The 22,851-nt window shown below is 38.4% G+C and overlaps 1 protein-coding gene across 1 annotated transcript in view; it reads right to left on the bottom strand.

Annotated features, from left to right (window-relative positions):
• Positions 1-22,851, bottom strand: part of CDH18 (cadherin 18) — a 213,568-nt gene that overhangs the window by 41,616 nt on the left and 149,101 nt on the right. The window contains exons 6-7 of the mRNA XM_008161781.3: positions 18,899-19,152; positions 1,287-1,423 (exon numbers count right to left, since the gene is read on the bottom strand). Coding sequence (XP_008160003.1) covers positions 1,287-1,423; positions 18,899-19,152 — 391 coding nt within the window. The remainder of the gene's footprint in view (positions 1-1,286; positions 1,424-18,898; positions 19,153-22,851) is intronic.

Here is a 22,851-nt window from a genome sequence, read left to right as displayed (position 1 = left end):
CATCTTGATCTTGGCCTTCCCAGCCTTCAGAATTATGAGAAATAAGTTTATCATTTAAAGCACCTAGCAGCCTGAACAGACTAAAACAACTAGAGCAGTGGTTTTCAACCAGTGTGCCACAAGAATTTTTAAAACATACACTACCTGATTATTTAGTCAGGGGCACTGACCTCTTTTCCCTTAGATTGTCAAATGACACCAGCCAACACAACAATTGTCATCCCGTGTGAGTGAATAAAAATTATACCCTTTTTTGTCAGATCAGCATAAAATATAATATAGTTTTGGTGTGCTACAGAATTTTAATCATTAGTTTATGTGTGCCATGAGACAAAAAGGTTGAAAATCACTGATTTAGAGAAATAGAATCTAGATTAGTGGCTTCCTAGAACGGGGCACATGGAGGAGGCGTAACCTCTGAGGGCAAAGAAAAAGAGCATAATTTCATGTTCTATAGCACTATTTTTTAATGTGAAGTTGCTTATATGTGTGTGTGTGTGTGTGTGTGTGTGTGTGTGTGTGTACATTGAAATCTTTTCTAAATGCCTACATAATTTCTGCAAACATCAATTCTAGACCTGGGGTAATTTAGACTTTGGTTTATCACTTAATATGTAAAGAAAGAATTCATTATTATGATAGATCCATTTTCTTAGTTTTATTCTAATTTCATTTGAACACAGTCATATACAACTTTTTAAACTCACAAATAATTATTGACATTGATGCTTGTGTTTTTCTGAACTTAGGTATTAACCATAGTGCATTATTCTGTATCTCCTATATTTCTCTCAAAGAGGGCATAGTCCTGCCTATTGAAATTCCAGGTTATTACTTTACAATAAGTTTTCTAAATGGTAATTGAAGCTTGAGGAGGGGTGTTATATTGATGAAATTATTCAAGAACAATAATCAATTTTCATTTCTTTTTCTTCTAAACTGAAGTGTGTGAAGAACCATTCTTCTAGCCCCTTGATGACTTACTTATAAGTATGATATAAGAACAGTTAGAAGGAGAACCAAATGCTTTGACTCAGGCATGAGGACTAAGTGCCCATGATGCAATTTTTCACCACTATGCCAGGATTAAGGTAAAGGAGAACGGATATGATGTATTCACTGTGTCTGACAATGAGTAAAATTGTATCTAATACATTCTGTGCACTCTCTTAGATCCTGGCATCAAAAATAAAAATGGTAAGAGACCTGCTTATGAGAAAATCTCAGTATAAATCTTCCTGTACAGTGACATATTTTCCTATAGTACATAAAGTCAAGTCATTTACCATTTTCTGAAGCAGCAACTGTGATGTTGTACCACGGAGTTTCTTCTCTATCAAGAACCTTTGTAGTCTTAATAGATCCAGTATTGGCATCAATATTGAAGAATCTGTCATCTTCAGCATTGTAGTCAATGAAGTATCTAGATAAGAAAATAGATAAGTATTTTTACTTGATGTTATAATAAAAAAATAAAACTGAAGCAAGTGAGATACTCAAACATTTAAATATATATATATATATATTTAACTTTTATGTCTGGCTCTTAAGATTGGACTGGCAACTTTATATTTGCATAGGGTGACATCAATTATTTTTAATCTTAGTTTGTCTTTAATGCTATGCTTAGTTTAATTACTAATTAAAAAATACCTACCAAATTCCATGAATAGAATAGTAGATAGTAGAAATGCAATAGTTAATAAAGGAGAGAAAAAAATCACCTCTGGGAAGTCAATAGTATATTGGAAGAAAAAAATCAAATGCATAATAAAATTTCTCGTTGCTACATGTACAAACATTTTAGGATAGAAGGAGATGTCAGAGACTAATTTATATTAGAGTTTCATTGTAGCTGAGGTTTGATCATAAAAATAAAATGAAAAAAAATTTCGTTATCATCGTATGTCCATCCTCTAGCACCTTTTTTAAGTCAACGAATGAGAAATGAAATAAATGGAAGGTGGGTTGTATTACTGACCACAACTCTTCCTTCTCCAATTCATGTACTTTGCAGGGCTCTCTCACAGTAGGAGTGGCCTCCAGCTTACTTTGGCAATAGAATGATTTGAAAGCAGTGGTGTCCTAGACCAGTGGTCGGCAAACTCATTAGTCAACAGAGCCAAATATCAACAGTACAACGATTGAAATTTCTTTTGAGAGCCAAATTTTTTAAACTTCTTCTAACACCACTTCTTCAAAATAGACCGCCCAGGCCGTGGTATTTTGTGGAAGAGCCACACTCAAGGGGCCAAAGAGCTGCATTTGGCTCGCGAGCCGCAGTTTGCCGACCACGGTCCTAGACCATATTTGCATCTAGGTTTCATGAGACTTTGCATGTTTCCTCTTATGCTTTGCCACTGCCATAAGAAGTACATGCCGGAGCTAGTCCGCTGGCCCCAGAGGACGATAGGAGATGCATGGGCAGAGTTGTCCCAGTTGAGGATGCCCAGCCTGGGGTAGAACTACCTAGTAAATGAGCAGATGCAGGATGGAACGCACTGGAGATAAACAGAGCCAGCAAACAAAAGCCAGCTCAGTTCAGCTGATCCTCAGCTAACTCACAGTGGCATACACTTTGGATTTAAATTACTTTTTTCTTTACCCCCAAGTTTTGGGGTTTCACATTATTCAGAATAGTTAATTAACTTAAATATGAATAAAAAATATAATAAACAATCATGTGTTCTAAAAATGTTCCAAACCACAAGGAGAGAAGAAAAGTCTTCTCTCCTAAACCTCTAATACTTCTTCCCTTTGCATTAGTCTCAGCTTAAGTAACATTTTATCTTAGACCTGAATAAAAAGTGAACTATTATATGAAAAGTGCCAAGGGGAGAACACTTGAATATAGAAAACCAACATGCAAAGGTCGAACTTAAGGAAAAAGTTTGACCTGCTTTAGAAACAAATGTATCTTTCCATGTAGCCCGCAGAATGAATGAGTTGGATGGACAAGCCGTGCAGCACATGGTAAGGAGTTCTTGCTTTTTTGAAAAAAGCAGTGGTTTTCCATGAACACAATTTATTTTATGTCATGGAAAAAAATCACAGTGACTACTTTAAATCTTGGATTGTAGAAATGTAAAAACAATTCAGAATATAAATTATGCCATGTTGGACAAAGGTGGGGGGAAAAGAAGGGAATGGAAACAACTGTACAACATAATGGTATGCTGTATATAAGACACAACCTATGGAACTTTTTGTTGAAGTGGCAGTAGTAAAGGGTAGAGATCCCAAATAGCTTAGCTTGTGTATGTGTATGTGTTATAGTGTTATGATCATAAGGAAACCCCTCTAATGTGTGAAATGATTATTGTGTGAAATGTTGGCTGTGTGGAGACCCCAATACTCTGTAACTTCCAAAATGTTATAAACATGGTGAACGCCCCAGCCCCACTATCTTGATGTGAACACCCTAAGCCCTTAAAGTGTAAACGCCCTGCTCCTAGCGTAAGGCACACCGTCTGGCCCACACCGATAAGACACAAGTTGTTTACCACCGGCTATATAAATACCGGACCGTCTTCAGTCGACATCTCCTGCCTGATAGAGGAGGACTCCATGTCGCTCCGTGAGACGAGGCCCTGAATGACTGCTCTGATGTGTGAGCCTGAACCAACTGCAGTCGCCTGTCTGTCTCCCTCTTTGTCGTCCGTCATTCGGTGTGCATCGCCGGGTGGCCTTTGCCGGAGACTAGGACCCACTAGGAATAGGTAAATAAACCTTGTGTGATTGCATACTCATTCTGTCTTGTGTGTTCATGTGTCCCGGTTCGGCTCAGCTGTCTAGATATTAAAGTACCAGGGGATAGGCCGTTATTGCTGACCCCTGGTCACCTGCATTTGTCTCACTAAATCTAGGCAGATAATTAATTAATTGGGGCATAATTGGGACAATGTGTGTGTGTGTGTGTTTGATCTACCATATAATGGATAAGCCCATTTACTGATCTGGACAAAAAAGTAAGGGAGCCCGGCCAGGATGGTTGAGTGTTTGAACATTGACCTATGAACCAGGAAGTCACAGATTGTGGGCTCTATCCCCAATGTGGGGCATGCAGGAGGCAGCTGATCAATGATTCTCTCTCATCATTGATGTTTCTATCTCTCTTTCCCTTCCTCCCTGAAATCAATAAAATATATTTTTTAAAAAGAGGTAAGGGAAATACTCTCTTTGGGAGAAAAACAATTTGAGAAAAATCAATCGCCTTAACCCATTATGCCTTCGCTGTCAATTAGATAAGCATGTGTAATAAAAAAGCAGAGACTTAGATGTGGGTGTGAAATTTAAGTGTGTTTTCTGAACAGGAAATATAAATTTGAGATATATCAGCTTAAATTTAACGTAATGGGAATGGTGCAAGCTCATTTGGGAGAGAACTGCAAGAATAAAGAAAGTGAAAGATTTTAATACTACAGCTCTATTAGTCTAAAGCAGCCCAGGATCTGTGTAAAAGAAAGTGCTGGTAAAAGGAGAGAAACAGCCGAAAGGAAGAGAAAAGTTGGGAGAGCTAGGCAATAAAGAAATCAAGAGAGAAGTGATATAAACGGGCAGCCCTGGTGAATTCTGTTAAGCTGGGTGAGGTTAGTAAAGGTTGGTTTGATTTGGCAGGATGGACATGACTGGTTAACTTGAGAATAAAGTTTCAATAAAATATGAAAGGATGGGATTGTTATCCTAGTGGATTTAAGAATATATTGAATGTGAGAATATGAAGCACATGAGTTATGACACTTTGTTGGGCATCATTACCTGAAACAGAGATCAGGAAAAAATGAAGCCTTATGTCATCAGAGAAGTGAGTTTCAATAAATTATTATTTTTTTCTGTGAAGGGAAATATTAAGCACTGTCTTTCTTGAAGGAAGCTATCATTTTGAAAGAGTGAAATACCTAAAAAGGTGATAGGATTGGGTTCCAAAGCACAGATATAAGAGTTTCCATTGAAAGTAACAGAGACCCTTTTCATGAGGAAAATCTCAGAAGTTGGACAAATATTTTGAATAGGTAATGATGAGCATGGCAATATCACAGAATTCATCTTACTTTCTAGAACAGAGTATAATTGAAAAACAACCCAAATATCTGATAGGCATGTATTAACAAGACATCCTATCTAATAATAGACAAATATTCAAATTGACCATACCTCCAACACACCCGCAAGCCATGCCCACCATCCAATCAGAGCGAGCATGCAAATTAACCCAAACCAAGATGGCTACAGCCACAGAGAGCAAGGTTTCCTAGGTAACAGAGGAAGCCAAGCTTTCTGCCTGCTCTGGCCAGGCCTAAGCCTCCACTCAAGCTACAAAGTTTCAATTATAGAAGGTAAACAAATTCAAACAAATGGTGGCAGAATGGAGCTTGAGAGAGAAGGCCCGGGTTGCCACCGGCAACAGGGGAAGCAAAGCTTTCCGAACACCCTGGCCAGGCCCACCCGCTTAAGGCAACAAAGTTTCAATTATAACCCCAACACAAATGGCTGCTGGCCTCAGAGGGAGCCCCAGGCTTGGCTCCACTCCAGGCTACAAAGTTTCAATTGTAGAAGGAAAATAAATTCCAGATACCAGGGCCTCTGCTTGGGTTGCCAGGGGTCGTGGCAGGCCTGCAAACCACCACAGGCCCCTCGCTCAGGCCGCCCCACACCCCAAGGGAACCCCCACCTGATCCGGGACGCCCTTCAGGGCAAACCAGCTGGCCCCCACCCCTGTATCAGGCCTCTATCATATCTAATAAAAGAGTAATCTGCAGATTGATCATCACTGCAACACACAATATCGCTGCCTCCATGTGGTCAAAGATCCTGCCCCTATGTGGACACAAGATGGCCACCACAAGATGGCCAGCAGGAGAGGGCAGTTGGGAGGCACCTGGCCTGCAAGGGAGGGCAGTTGAGAGGGACCAAGCCTGCAGGAGAGGGCAGTTAGGGGTGACCAGGCCGGCAGAGGAGGGAAGTTGGGGGCAAACAGGCTGGCAGCAGAGTGGTTAGGGGGTGATCAGGCTGGCAGGCAGAAGCGGTTAGGGGCAATCAGGAAGGCAGGCAGGCAAGCAGTTGGGAGCCAGCAGTCCTGGATTGTGAGAGGGATGTCCGACTGCCCTGAGGGGTCCCATATTGGAGAGGGTACAGGCTGGGCTGAGGAACAACCCCCCTCTGTGCACGAATTTCATGCACCGGGCCTCTAGTCCTATCTAATAAAAGAGTAATATGCAAATTGCCCATGCCTCTGCTACACCCACAAGCCACGCCCACTAGCCAATCAGGATCAAGTATGCAAATTAACCCAACCAAGATGGCTGTGGCCATGGAGCGAACAGGAGGCTTTGGTTTCCCTGGCAATGGAGGATGCCAAGCTTCCTGCACACCCTGACCCACCCTGGACTCCACTCAAGGCTACAAGGTTTCAATTATAGAAGATAAATAAATCCCAACAAAAATGGTTGCGGCCACGGAGCAAACAGGAGGCTTGAGTTTCCCTGGCAATGGAGGAAGCCAAGCTTCCTGCACACCCTGGGCAGCCCAGGCCTCCACTCAAGGCTACAAATTTTCAATTATAGAAGATAAATAAATCCAAGATACCAGGCCTCTGCTTGGGTCGCCAGGGGGCGTGGCCAGCCTGCAAACCACCACAGGCCCCTCGCCCAGGCTGCCCCATGCCCCAAGGGTACCCCCAAACTGATCCAGGACACCCTTCAGGGCAAACCAGCTGGACCCCACCCATGCAGCAGGCCTCTATCCTATCTAATAAAATAGTAATATGCAAATTGACTGTCACTCCAACACACGAGATGACTGCCCCCATGTAGTAAAAGATGGCTGCCCCCATGTGGACACAAGATGGCCGCCACAAGATGGCCAGCAGGGGAGGGCAGTTGGGAGGGAATAGGCCTGCAAGGGAGGGCAGTTGTGGGCACTCAAGCCTGCAGGGTAGGGCAGTTAGGGGTGACCAAGCCAGCAGAGGAGGGAAGTTGGGGACAACTTGGCCTGCAGGGAAGGGCAGTTGGGGGGACCCAGGCCTGCAAGGGAGAGCAGTTGAGATGGACCAGGCCTGCAGGCAAGGGCAGTTAGGGGTGACCAGGCCTGCAGGGGAGGGCAGTTAGTGGCAAAAAGGCTGGCAGGGGAGCAGTTAGGCATCAATCAGGCTGGCAGGGGAGTGGTTTGGGGGTGATCAGGCTGACAGGCAGAAGCATTTAGGGGCAATCAGGAAGGCAGGCAGGTGAGCAGTTGGGAGCCAGAAGTCCTAGATTGTGAGAGGGATGTTCGACTGCCCGTTTAGGCCTGATCCCGGTAGGGCCTAAACAGGCAGTCGGACATCCCTTGAGGAGTCCCAGATTGGAGAGGGTGCAAGCTGGGCTGAGGGACACACCCCCTCCCCCCCGTGCATGAATTTCATGCACCGGGCCTCTAGTTTAGAATATATTGCTAAAGTGTGAAACCTTATAACTACTTGTGTGTACATACACATGCCAAAACATTGCAGAAATTAATATTACCATGCAGATTAAGACTATAGAGCATCTCACTAAAATGTAGGAGCTCTTTAGTAAAAATAACACATATAAAGGGACAAAAGGTATCACTTGTAACTGTGTGATCAAAATAAGAAATTGACTGTTGTGCACTAATTGCTCTAATAATAATTACATGTTAATTGAAGGAAGTTAAACAGTAAAAGCAATTTAAACAAGAAGTATAAGGCAAATCTGTTTCAAAGAAGCGACACCAGATTCTAACACTACAGAATATTAGGAAAGAGCTATGTCATTGGGCTTTACAAAACATTAGGCCATGGCACATTGAAACTGTTTTACTTGAATTCATAATACACACAAAAAACCTTCTCCTAATATGTCTAACCTAGAAGCCCAATGCTAAACTGCTTAGGAGGTGTGAGAAGATTTGATGAATGAAAAAGCTAGCATCCCTTAAAATATAATCAATTAGCATTCTGGTTTTTATACAGGAGTGGGAAAAAGTAATTAAATAATAATAAATAATGCAATAATTAATAAGTAAATAACAAAATAATGAATTCTGAGTTTCATGTATTCACAACTGTAAACCTACTTTTGCCCACCCATGTATTATCTAAAGTTAGTTACTATTAACCTGTCTTCAAGAAACTTTTCATTTGGGGGTACTCTCTAGAGAACAACAGTTTCTGCATCCGAAAATTGGACCCCAAAATTGAAACATTATTCAACCTGAAAGTTTCCTGTCGCAACTAATAGCAAAAGTCCAGATTATGTTTCTATCAATACAGCCCTATGAAATATGACAGAATATGCCCCTTTTTTGTAATCTGATCATTTCAGAACTGTCAGTCTGAAATAAAATGGGGGTTTCTTCTGTTTGTAAGCAAAATAAAGAATCTGAAAATGTGTAATTTCTTTATCAGAATAACCCCCTCTCTTTTACACACTTTGCACAGAGCTTTCTAATGTAAGGGCTAGTATTAGTTGTTAAATGCTTTTAGAATAAATATAGTTTTATTTGAATTTATAGAAAAAAACACCTTTATTTAAATATGTTTGGAAATGGTAGGTATAATGCTAGGCATGTGTCCTTTGACTCTTACTATTTCAATTTTAATTTTCTTTGCAACCTAACACCCTTGAGATATCTGCAACATAAGGGCTAGATATCAGCTATGCTTGGTTCCCAAGAGTCTTATTTGTGGAGTCGCAATTGAATTTCAACTCAAGGAGAACTAAATAGTTCTGCTTAAGTAACCGTGGATTTCTGCCTAGTCATAGAAATAAAAACTCATAAAAAGGGTAAATAGAAATGTTAGAAAAAAATAAACTATTCAAAACTATATTAGGAGACTAAATATAGAATAATTTAATGCTATTTAAAATTTAAAAAGTGGCATAGCTCTATTAAGCTGCTCATCAAACAATAAAAAATAGATGACAATATTCTTAGTAGGTAACTATCAAATAATCTATAATAATAAAAGCATAATATGCTAATTAGACCAGACATCCTTCTGGACATCCTTCTGGATGACCTTCCTGATGAAGCCAAGGCTGCGAGGGTCCCAGGTGCCAGAGGGAAGCTGCTGATGGCAGCCAGGGGAAGGAAGGCCTACTCTTGCACGAATTTCATGCATCAGGCCTCTAGTTTTTATAATAAAATTCATTCATTTCCTTTTACAAACCTTCAAAAGGTAAACATGGCATCTTAATATTTTATGAACTTTCATACACAGTTTTATGCAAATTATAATATTAATTTGATATTTTGAAAACCTCCAGCAAGTATAATATCTGGTAACCATTTGCCTAAGTGATATAGATTCTAAATTGGGATTAATGGTAAAACCTAAAAAAAATTAGAATTGTAGTCCACAGTTTTCAACAGCAAACCAGTGTAAATTGAAGCTAGAGTATATGTAACTGGACAAGACATTTAAAAATATTCTTCAAATTCTACTCTTCCCCATAATAAAGACTATATAGGGGTGATGTGTGAGACTGCAAGAAAACTGATACACATACAAAAGCAGTCTGTAACAGGTAATATAAGCTAACATTTATTGAGCAATTATATGTACTGCATTGTGCTTTAAGTGTCTTCTAAATGCTAGTTCATTACATACTCAAAACAACTGCGTGAGATCACTATTATTTGTAGGCTATTTTTACAGAGGAGAAAACTGAGCACAGAGTGATGGAAATGTTATCAAGGAGCTCCTTAGTGCAAGAGATTAAAATATAACCTAGGTTCGTTACATAATATTTATAAGCTCCTTTTCTAAAGAGTAGACAATATTGGAGCCTTTCCATATACATTCAAAAATATGTATTTGAGGGAGTACAGAAAATAAAAATATTCAAGGAGAAGAAACAGCAAAAGCTGAAAATTATTTAGATATCAATTTAGTTACGGCAGTGGTCGGCAAACTCATTAGTCAACAGAGCCAAATATCAACAGTACATGATTGAAATTTCTTTTGAGAGCCAAATTTCTTAAAGTTAAACTTCTTCTAACGCCACTTTTTCAAAATAGACTCACCCAGGCCGTGGCATTTTGTGGAAGAGCCACACTCAAGGGGCCAAAGAGCCGCATGTGGCTCGTGAGCCGCAGTTTGCCTACCACGGAGTTAGAGAAATGAATAAGCAAAAAAGGAAAAATAAAGTATTTCAAACTAATATGATCGATGGCCAGAGAATAAGTATGTTTACATTAACTCTATGTCAAAATTGAAAATAAAATGCCTTATACTGAAATAAGATGGAAATTCATTATTCAAATTAGAATAAATGGGCCAACAAAGAGGTAAACAAGTTATAAAGATAGCTAACAGTCACTTTCAGTAGCAATTACCTTTATTCCCATATTTTTATTTTCTTCAAGAGAAGCTACTTTAAACCAATTACTCAGTTCATCATCTGGCACTCAATTCCCCTATGATTATGTAGGTATAGACTCAAGAAAATCAGTCATATTTAAGTACATTGGAAGAGTTATTTTTCATTTAAATAACAAAATTTCACTCCTCAGAAGCATTTATTATTTTGATTACAGTTTGTCCATTTCACCATAATAAATTAATTGAAAATGTATGCACTGAAAATCTTACAGTGATTTACCTGGAGAAACATCAGTTGGCTTGAAGTCTAGGAGATTTCTCTCACATGTCACACTTTAGATACTTGCAGACACAGAACGTGAGTGGTAAAGCAGATTTATTTGAGATTTTGCCTCCCAAACAGCTGTATTTGTAGGTTTGACTGACCTTGACTAATAGATGGGATCAAGTTTAATCCATATACACCCTGTGGGATACTTCAGCAGCTTGGCCTTGTCTTTAACCAACCAACCAAACAAACACCTGTAGCATAGCTCAGATTCATTAAAAAAGTTAAGGTTCATTTTTCATTTGTTCATTTTTGGGATACAATGTATCCCACAAGCCATGCATCCAGAAAATAATCTTTCCAAAACATGTGGATCTTGTCACTTGATAAAGAGCATAGTGTGCTTCATAAAAGGGGCAGCACACAGAGCGCAGAGCTATTTTGGAAGGCTTTTGAATTTTCTGAACCAAAGCGATCCAATGAAACAAAAGCATCTAACTGAAGTAAAACGCTGGCATAAGAAATCATGTTTCCCCATCTGTTAGTTACTCCTCTAAGTTACCAAAATATCATACATTCTAATAATCCCGAGTTCTAGAAATGCTATGGAACCATTTAAAACATGTTTTATTTCTTTGAAATAGTCACATGAAAGCTATTAGGATGTTTAGTCTCCAGTCAGTAGTCTAATAAAAGAGTGTCCCTAAGCCAGGATTTAGCTATTCATTCCAGGGCCAAATGACACCAGACCACCCAGAAACTACACTCTCTTCCTGGGTCAGGACTGTGATTTGGGAAGGTCACTACTATATGCCAGGCTGTTAGATGAATTTGAGCAAAAAAAAATGGGGAAAAGTTTACAGGTGTTCTGTACCTTTATTAAGGCATGGAAATGACCATGTTCTGATTGAATCTCTATGATTGGTTAGCTGTGTGATCTGGAGCTAGTCATTTGGTCCTCAGTTTACCGATATCTTCTTCTATATAAGAACGGGTTTTTCTCAATCATTTTTACATTCTCAAGTGTCATATTTGCATGACATTTAGCAGTAAAGTTCTTAGTCAATGTAAATATGCTAACTTGACTATATGGAATGTGATACAGTTATAAAATGCAAGTTATAGACAAAGACTTCTGGTTTTAAATAGGAGACTGCTTTCTCTCTATCTTTACTTGACTAGTATTAACCATCCTTAATGAATTATCTCCTTTGTATTAGAAGACCCAATGATTCCACTTCTTGGAATTGATCCAATGAAACCTGAAACACTAATTTAAAAGACGTATGCACCCCTATGTTCATTGCAGTGTTATTTACAATAGCCAAGATTTGGAAGCAGTCCAAGTGTCCATTAGTAGAAAAGAGAATAAAACAGTTATGTACATTTATACAATGAAATACTACTCAGCCATAAAAAAAGAAGAAAATTTTACCCTTTGAGACAGCATGGATGGATCTGGAGAATATTATGCTAAGTGAAATAAGCCAGTCAGAGAAAGACAAGTACAATATGATTTTACTCATATGTGGAATCTAGTGAACAAGCTGAACTAACAGGTAAATTAGGAATAGAATCATAGATAGACAGCAGGCTGACAACTAAGGGAGGTAGGACAAGAGGGGTAGAGAGATTGAGCAAAAAAATAAAAAAAGAGAAAGACCTCATTCAGGGACATGGATAACCATGTGGTGATTATGGGGCGGAGGGAGTAGGTTAGTAGCTGGAAGTGGAGGAGGATACAGGGGAAATAAATGGTAATGGAAAAAATAAAAATAAATCAAGAAAAAGAACAACAATAATTAAATAAAAAAGAAGGATATTAAAGTCTTGATCAGGGTATATTAAGCTTGCCATTAAGGATCCAATTAAACTATACTAGATTTTCAATAAATTAAACTTTTATAAGCAAATTTGGTCTATAGAATAAAAATATATCAGATGATATCTTTAACATGAATATATTTTGAAAAAATTTCTGGTTATTCTTTGTCTCTCTTTTCAAAAGTTTGAATCCTATATTCAAACCTTCTTAATTATGTTTTGTTTTTTTTTACTGTTGAACTTTGCAATATAACCTTCTTATTATTCTCAAATATCTCTTAATTTTGTTGTTTTTAACATTTAATATTAATGTGGTATTTCTAATTCCAATTTCATCACAAGCTATGGGAAAATTTCAGAGAAACATCAAATAATATAACAACAAAAAATAATATAACAACAAACACACCAAAAATAATGCAGTCAAAAAAGAAAAAAAAAATAAAGAACCCATGGACATGGACAACAGTGTAGTGATTGCGGGGCTGGATGGGGGTGGGTGGAAGTGGAAGAGGGCACAGAGAGGATAATGGTGATGGAAAAAATAAAATAGAAAACAAAAATAAAGAACGCAGTGATTACACTGCGGGCATTTGTTCACTGAGGCTACAAGTAAACTCAAAATAGGCAGAGTAAACACTTCTAATTCTCTGCAACTCTCATTTGTTTTTAAATGATACTTTAGAATTTCTTTTTTTAATTTGGCATATATTTTCAACTCTAGTCACAATTTTATTCCTAATGTTAGCATATAAATGGGCTATTGCTTCCTAAATAGTGTCATGTTTAACATTTGAAACAATTAAGCACAATATTTGTTATTTCCTTCTGATTGCTTTAAAGTTATACAAAGAAACCATAAAAATGTTATCAACAATAAGTAAATATATAGATAAATGCAGATTTTAAATCAGAGTGGAAAGAAGTTAGGATGGTAGAATGTATTTGTAGATTCAGAATGTATATATAGATTCACACTAAAGCTCTTCCTCCTTTAAGAAATTGTTAATTGAGGTCTTCAATAATTTCTTTGTGTTGAATTAAATCAAGTACTGCATGTTTTAGTAGTATTACATTTACTACCATATGTTGTACTATAAAAAGAGGCTTGACTCCTTTCATCATCTCATTTTTCCAGTGTATGAAATGCATCCAAATAGCAGACCTGAGGTCCTGGCTTTACTCGATGGCTTTCTGACCATGTAAAACATCAGCCTGTTTGTTACTTTGTGATCCTTGACTTGTACAAATGCAATTGTTTATGACTATTATTATTAGAAGTTGTGGTTGAAATATATAAGAGGCCTGGTATTCTGCCTTTAAAAACAAACAAACAAACAAACAAACAAACAAGGTTTTGGGGGTAAAACAAAACTGGATTTAAATTCTGAATCTGCCACTTTATCACTATGTAAATTTGGCCAAATTACTTAACATTTTGAGCTTTAGTTTCTTCATCTGTAGACTCCTTAGAGCTCTTACACGGGTTCTTGGCATGCTATATAAAGTCCCTAGCTTACAGATAACAAGCCATAAATGATCACTATTTTTAATAGTCACAAGATCATATTTCCAGAAAGCTCTCTAGCTCCTCTTGTACAACCAAAGATTGTTCATCTCTCCCTGGCCAGATGGCTCAGTTTGTTGGCACATTGTCCTGTACACCGAAAGGTTGCTGGTTCTATTCCCAGTCAAGGCACATACCCAGGTTGTGGATTCCATCCCCTGTTGGGTCCTGTATGGAGACAACCAATCAGTGTTTCTCTCTCACATTGATCTTTCCCCCTATCTCTATCCCCTCCCTCCTCTTTCTCAAAAAAAAAAAAAAAATCAATTAAGACATAACCTCAGGTGAAGATTAAAATATATAAATACTACAGGCCCAGTGCATGAAAATCCATGCACTGGAAGGGGGTCCCTCAGCCCGGCCTGCCCCCTCTCACAGTCTAAGAGCCCTCAGGGGTGGGAGGCAACCTGGTGATTAGGGGAAGGCGACACCCCCATCACACCTGCTGCTGCCACTGCCAGCAGCAAAAGCCTTGGCCGGCCCTGGTTACCTGAGCCTTGGGCGGCCCTGGGCAGCTAGGAAGCTGTCATCCAAGGCTTGCCTGCGCCTCGGGCCGGCCCTGGGCAGCTGGGGGGCTGTGGGGACTGGGAGACTCCAGAGGCAGGCGCGAGGAGCGGGCCCGGCCTTGCCGCACGCCTGCCACCCTGGTGGGGCTGAGGGGACTGGGCACCACCATCTTGTGGCTGTGGGCGCTGCCATCTTTGAGGGTGGGACAGTCAATTAGCATATTCCCCCTTCTTATTGGCTGTGGGCACCTCCATCTTTGAGACAGTGTGAGGGTTAATTAGCATGTTCCCTATTTATTAGATTGGATATTGCTCATCTCTCCACAGCTACTGGGGAGTTTCTGATTTCCATTTGCAGCATGTCAGCAATTGAATGCAGCCTGCTTAAATTGAGGGTTTCTTCATTGCAGGTAAATAGCCTGGTTCTGATTTTACTTTTCTAAAAGGTGGTGATTATACTGCTGCCAATTGCACATTCTTGTTGTGAGTTGAAAGAGACAAAAGCTAGACATGGTATGCTCTTAGAAATCTGAAGAGTCTTACTAATAATTTAGAAAATTGAAATACAAAAGACTGAAGTCAGGAAGCTTTTCACAAATGCCTGAAAGACTCAAACTCCCTTTCATTATCAATTCTACAGACTTGGAGTTAATTGCATTTCAGGGCACATGGCAAGGTACATCTTTTCACTGCATTTTTCCTTAATTAGTACAAATGTTTAGTCCCCAAGAAAGGTGAAAGTATAAGGCTTGCTTTTGTGTTTGTTAATGTTTTCTGTTTTTTATTCACTGTTTGCACCCAGAGGCCCATATGAATGACATACTTTTATTGAAATCAAGAATAAATATTATGTAAATTATACCTGGCAAAAGCAGCTAAGGAATCTAATTATTTTAAGGTAGCTTTAGAAGGATTTATTTTGGTTGTCTAACCAAAACAAAGCAGAAAGAATAATGCATATGCTAATGGATTTGTTCTCAATATTAGCATTTGGAGTCAATACACCAATCATCTTTGCATCCCAACAAGTGGGATGTTCAATTAAATGACGGGTGTTCCTTTAATGCTACCAATAGTACAGAGAAATTACTGAGGCAATTAATAATATCATGGGACAGTCAATTATACATACATAATTTGTTTTATAAAAAGTGTATAGGTTGAAATATTACATGGCTGTGAATGTATGTGAAACATACTCATTGGTATACATTTCCCAAAAATCTCTTTTCAAAATCTCTTTCCCGGAGTATAATTAGCAGTCCAGTTTTACCAGTGGACCAGCCAGTTTAGTTTCCTCTGTATCAAGGATTTTCAACCTCAGCACTACTGACATTTTGGACCAGATAATTCTTGGTTATGAGCACCATCCCTGGTCTCTACTCAGAGGTAAGTAGCATTGCTCGCCCAGTTGTGACAACCAAACATGTCTTTAGACATTGTCAAATGTCCTCTAGTGGGGAAACTTGGCACGAGTGCCACTGTGCTATGTGGAATGGGTGTTTTGGGATAGTTGGCATCTACAGAGCAACAGTGAAAGAAGTTTGTCCCTGACCTCAATGTTTCTTCCTCTGACCTACCCTTTGGGCACATAGATGCCACTCTTCATAGCAGTTAAAAAATTCATTGTTACTTATTTTGAATTGCAAATCTTCCCATCATTGCTTTGATTATAATGGCTCATACTTTGTCCTTTCTTCTCTTCCCCCCTGATATTGCTGCAGGATAAATTTCAAAGATGTCAGCACAAAGCCTTTTCATGGTCTCTGTCTAGCTTCTTTCTACAATCTCAGCACTTGCCCTTCACACACAGGTAACCTATGCTCCTGATATACACAAAAACTACATTGATTTTCTCTATGCTTCATCTGTCTCATCCTTAACCTGGGTTTTGAACCTTACAATCTTCAACTCATTATGTATACAAGATTTTGTGCACACTTTTTCCCCATGCACACTTTCATATCTTTATCACCCTATCAAAGAATGCAATTTTTTCAAGTTTATCTCTCCACTGGACTTCAAACTGCTGCTGCTGTGGGTGCATGAGCTAATTTCTTTATCATAAGGACTATTGTAATAATCAAATAAGGTGCTTTAAATATCACTTTTAAAACTGAATGTACCTCCCACCTCTTTTAATTAAAAGGTATAGACTATATCATTAGCATCTTAATATTCAAAAAAAGTCTTATTAAAGTTTATCAAATACTTTATGTGAAACTAACAGCATGAAATATTTTTATTCTCAAAGGTGTTGGCTCCTTTTGGTAAAAAAATGGGCCACATTTGCAAATATCCTTTATAATGCTACAGTTTTAAATGAAGTGGAACAAATGATACTTACTGTTAAGTATCAGAAATGTCATTTAAAAACTAGAGGCCCAGTGCATGGATTCATGCACCCGAAGGGGTCCCTTGGCATAGCCTGCGGGGATTGGGCTGAAACCGGCAGTCCAACACCGCCTGCTATTCCTGACAGCCACTCTTGCTCATCCCTGCCCCATTGCACCTGCCGCCACGCCACCGCTGCCACTCAGTAGGCTCGCTGCAGCTCCGCTGAGGTCTCCAGGCTGCGGAGGCCAGCCATAAGCCCTGTGTCTGGCGCCTGTGGGTCAGCTGAGCGGCACTCCCACTGTGGGAGCACACTCACCACCAGGGGCCAGCTCCTGCATTGAGCATCTTTCCCCTGGAGGTCAGTATGTGTCATAGCGACTGGTCGACCGGTTGTTTGGTCATTCGGTCACTTAGGCTTTTATATACATAGATGGCATTCTATGTAATGCCCAAGCATAGAAGGCTTTCCTCTGCTTGGAAAACTAATTATGTCATCTCTTACTTTCATCCATTCCATATCAATTTCTATAACTGGGTTTATGCATATTATTTTGTATACTTGACCATCCTGCTTCTTCAAGCAATGCCCAGCTCTTGCTCTCAGTGTGAGAGAGGGTACCAGTTGACAGGGTACTCCTTCTATACTCACAGATGAAGCAGGATTGTTGAATACATACATTTGTGCACATAACATTGGTTCTCTCCATGCATAGGTACTGTGGACTTCTTTTTTTAAGCTGAAACAATCATGCTTACATAAAAGGAAATTGAGAGCCTTTACAAACATTATATAGATAACAATGGAAATGGTTACTCTATTAGCTTTTGTTAAAATAGGTGAGAACTCGCTCTGCCAGGTATGGCTCACGGTTGAGCATCAACCCAGGAATCAGGAGGTTGCAGGTTTGATTCCTGGTCAGGTCACATGCCTGGGTTTTGGGATTGATCCCCAGTAGGGGACATGCAGGAGTCAGCAGACTGATGATGTGATTGACGATGTTCCTTTCTCATTGATGTTTCTATCTCTCTATCCCATTTCCTTCCTCTCTCTCTAAATATCAATAAAAAACATTAAAAGCAGTTAAAAAAATAAGTGAGAACTCAAGAGAATCAGAATAAATATGGGGAAAAGCTGAAAGATTTATTAAGACTTTCCAACTTCCTAAGGCCTTAGGATTACCCAAGAGTATAAATTCAGGGTAACTGAAGACTCTTCTATATGTATGCAGTTTTTGATTTTGTTATAATTGAGACCAAAAAAAACCTTTCTGATTATACAATAAAATTTTAATAATTTCCACTGCATGACATACTGGTGCTAACATAATAAAATATTTACTGAGCACTTACTGACTGTGCTAATTACTTTGTATCAATCTAATCTAATTATATCTGCATATTTATGCAGTATTATTATTCCTTGTTCATATATTTGGAATTTACATTCCAAGGTTGAAAAACTCTATCAGATCACACAGCTAGTCAGTCAAGACTTCAGAATTCCCACATGCCGTCCTATAGTGTCAGTGTCTAGTCAGATTTGGACAAGATGACATTTATTAAATGACTACTAGGTGCAGGCCACTCTGCTTAACACTTTATACACAATGCTTAATGCTTTTTCATAATACCTGAGAGATAGTCAGTTTTGTTTTTTTCTTTTACAGGTAAGGATGGATGATTTCCTAAAGGAACACAGCTATTGAGTCACAACCCAGAGGCAGATAAGCCTTATTCCCAACCCCCTCCCTTTTTGTACTGTATCTATATTTCCTATCATTAAGGGATCAAGGTTTCTCAACTTAAGTTCTATAAATGTTTCCAGTGAATTATATCCATATCTATTAAGTCAAGTGGAAAAACTAATCTGTGTGGTCAAAAATATACTCATGGATACAGCTACATATATTCTTCATTTACTACAATACTCAGATAAAATATCAGTAATATAATTTAATTGTAATAATAGAAAAATAACAGATATAACATATTTAAGTATTATTTTATAAATTTTAAATTACTATGACACAATCAAAATATTTAGATGTCTAAAATGTTGAAGCAAACCTTACCTTACTAAGCTGTTAGCACTGTCAGGATCTTGTGCCAAAACTGCGCCAACGACAGTTCCAACCTTGGCATTTTCGTAGACTTCCATGATGTAGGAGGGCATGGAAAATAGAGGTGGTTCATCCACATCCCCGACAATGATCTTCAGCATGGTGGCATCTTTAAAGGGACCCAAGTGAGAGAAGCGAAAATCAAGGTGTGTATTTGCTCCTTCTATGTTGAGGGTGTAGGACTTCTTTTTCTCATAGTTCAGTGGCTGCAGGGAAAAAACACCACACAAGATCCAAATGATCACAGTTATCACTTTCAAACAAGCATTTTTTTTCTATTTTTGAATCGATGTAAGTACATCTATTTTCTCTTAAAAACAAACTATAAAGTTTGTATTAGTAATAGTATCTAAAGAAGAAATCAGGGAAACTCAAGTCTGAAATCAATTGTTACTTTTCACAACCATAAATACGATGATAACTAAGTACAAAAAAATATTCCCCATAGGCAAACAAATGTTGCTTTTGGAGACTCTGATTTATAGTCTCCTCAAGTAACTTTTCTCACCCTTCTTGCCAATTTAACTTATTAAGTATTAATTTTAAAAGCAATTATCTATAATACTATCAATAGTAAAAAAAATAAATTTAAAAAATTGCTAATTTGTTAAATTTTAAATTATATATATATATGTATATTTATATTTGAACTTAAACAATATATCTCATATCATTGATTTGCATCTACCACATCTTATTTTTTCACCTTGCTGGTTTTAAACTTTGCATCATATTTTAGAATTTGATTAACTTTTAAAAAAATAGTTTTATTGATTTCAGAGAGGAAGAGAGAGATAAAAAACATCAGTGATGAGAGAATAATTGATCAGTTGCCTCCTGCATGCCCCACACTGAGGATTTAGGCTGCAACCTGGGCATATGCCCTGACCAGGAATCGAACTGTAACCTGGTTCATAGGTCGATGCTCATACACTGAGCCATGCCAGCTGGACTAAACTTTTAAGTTTTCAGTTCAAAATATTTTTATTGGAATTTTAGCAATACATTTTATATAGACTTTTCAATTTCATTGTTTTGTTTTACATTTATTTTCTCTTTTGCTAATAATAGCATTTCACGTATTTGTTTATTTTATTACTAGAGGCCCGATGCATGAAATTCGTGTAAGGGGCTGGGCCTCTGCCATCATGGCAGCTGCCTCTGCCTCAGCCCCCACTGCTGTGGCTTCATCCGGAAGGTCGTCCAGAAGGACATCTGGTCTAATTAGCATATTACACTTTTATTATTATAGATATTATGGTGTAATCAATTCTGTTCTGTATAGTTTTTGTGTTTCATTTATTTTTTTAGCTTTCAGTTTTGACTAATCTTATAATCTTTTTAATGTACTCTCTTTTTTTAAATTGTCAACCAATATTTATTTTTCTCTATTAATTACATATGTCATCAATAATGAATCTGACTTAGCATATAATAATAAATAAGGTCAGTATGGCATTTTGTCCCAAGGAATATATGGTCTAATGTAGCATATAAAATAGTAAACAGACATTTATAGCACTGTGTATTTAGTGCTATAAGACTGGGTACTATGGAAATTAATAATAAGGATACAAACCTAGGTGCATGTAAGCAGCTCTGTCCTGTTTCTAAAAGGAAGTACCTTTGCAGAGAAGAACTGAATGTTTGGGAAGTGTTTAGCATGATGCATACAATAGGCTCCGCAACCTAAAGTGAGTTCAGATTTACGAGCTTAGAAAACAGAGTTCAGTGTCAAAAGTCTCCATGGTGATGTTAGTGCAGGTGATGCAGAGACCAGGCTTTTAATGTGAGCCTGGGGAAGTACCCACTGATGCTGAACTTCCTTTGTAATATCTATGAGAAGAAGAAGAGATTTTTTTTTTCATCCTTATTTCTGTCACTAATTTTGCACTAGCATGCTTCAATCTTGAAGCCTTTTCTCTTGGCCTTTTCAGAGAATGATCGTTCCCTATGGAGGAACTCAGCTATTTTCTTTTATCCTAAGGGACAAGGAGAAGCTGATTAGAATGAGTATCCTCAAGGAATTTTATAAATAGAAAGATCAGTCTTACTGGTGTTTATTTTCCTTACCTCTTCTGAATTGCCTTGGATAATTGGACTTCCCAGAGATTGGTGATTGCATAGAAGGAAAAATAACCATTTAATTTAAAAACTTAATATGAAGAAACTAAAACCTAGAAAACTTCTCAGGTCATGGGGACATGGATGAGATTGGGCTACCATAATATTTTATAAGTTTTTAATAGACAAAATAAAAAAAATTTTATCTGAAAATCTCAAATTTTCTAAAGTTATCATTTGTTCCTGGGAAATTATTTAGAAATCTGTGGATTTTACTTTCTTTATTTACCGGAAGATTTTTATTTACTTTTTTATTTAAAATACAGTCTACCAGGATCAGAGAAACCTATTCATGTAATACCTCATTTTGATGCAAAGATGTTACAAGGGGGACATTTTTTTTTGGGGGGGGGGGGGAATTACCCAGGCTATGCTGGTGCCACAGAAAACAATAACATGAGATGTGTGGCTGAGAGTTTATAAAATGCAAAATAAGCATTCTTTTCAGCCTGAAAAAAAAGGAAGAAAATAAATTCATAAAATAAGATGTAATATGAACTTAATAAGTATAGTTGTAGAACCAGAAAATTTTAATGAGTATAAGAAAGAGTTTGTCCAACTCTACATTAAAATGCCAACTGTCCACGCTCTTGTGGATCTTTCTGGCTAGATTCTGACAATAATCATTCAAATTGAACGATGACTAAACATTCAAGCTAAAGAAAAACTTGGGGAGAATTCTTCCTTTTAGAACAACTTTAAGACTCTTCAAAAGAGTAGGGTCCAGTCTTTGATAATTTGTTCAGCATTATTTATTATATAGATTTTGACTCATCAAGATATTTGGTGTAGGGATGGGAGTAGGTAATGTGAATATACTAGTAGTGTATACCATTCAACAACATTTCAGAATTATGAACTTCCTGGAAAACTGCAAGTCTGGATTATCAACAGCTCTAACATTTTCACAGAGATTGGAGTGATGTGGCCACAAACCAATAAATGCCTGGGGCCATCAGAAGCTGGAAGAAGCAAGGAATAGATTATCCACTAGAGTTTATGGAGGAAGTGCATCCTAGCCAAAAACCAAGCTTGATTTCAAACTCCTGGCCTTCAAAACTGTGAGGTAATGTTTAAGACATACAGGTTTGTTTTTTTTTGTAATTTGTTACAGGAGCCCTAAACACAAATATAGATTTACTAGGGGCCCGATGCACGAAATTTGTGCACTGGGGGTCGGGGGTCCCTCAGCCCAACCTGCCCCCTCTCACATACTGGGAGCCCTCAGGGGATGTCCTACTGACGGCTTAGGCCCACTCCCCATAGGGAGCGTACCTAATCCGCAATCTGGCCTCCCTTTGTGGGAGGCAACCGGGCTGGTCAGGGGAAGGCACCAGCCCCATCACCCCACTGCTGCAGCCACTGTCAGTCACCACAGCCACCAAGGTGTTTTCATCAACATGGACTCCAGTCCCTTCACCAAGAAAAAAATGACAACTTTCTTTAGGCATTTTCAAGATGTGTCTTTCATAGGATATGGATTTCTTTATTTATTTTTTATCCTCACCTGAGGGTATGTTTCCAATGACTTTTAGAGAATGTGGAAGAGAAAGGGAAAAACAGAGAGATACACTTTGATTGGTTGCCTCCTGCATGAGCCCTGATCTGGGCCCCAGCCAGGGAGGAGCCTGCAACCTAGGTACATGCCTTTGATCACAATCAAACCCAAACCCTCCTGCTACAGGCTGAGGCTCTATCCACTGAGTCAAACTGGCTAGGGCAGGATATGATATTTCTTAGCCCCTTCAGCAGCAGACCTTCATTTTTTTCTCCAGAAGTGT

This window comes from Eptesicus fuscus, chromosome 4 (genome assembly GCF_027574615.1).
Source record: "Eptesicus fuscus isolate TK198812 chromosome 4, DD_ASM_mEF_20220401, whole genome shotgun sequence".
Taxonomy (NCBI): domain Eukaryota; kingdom Metazoa; phylum Chordata; class Mammalia; order Chiroptera; family Vespertilionidae; genus Eptesicus; species Eptesicus fuscus.
This window is presented reverse-complemented; position numbering and strand designations above follow the sequence as displayed.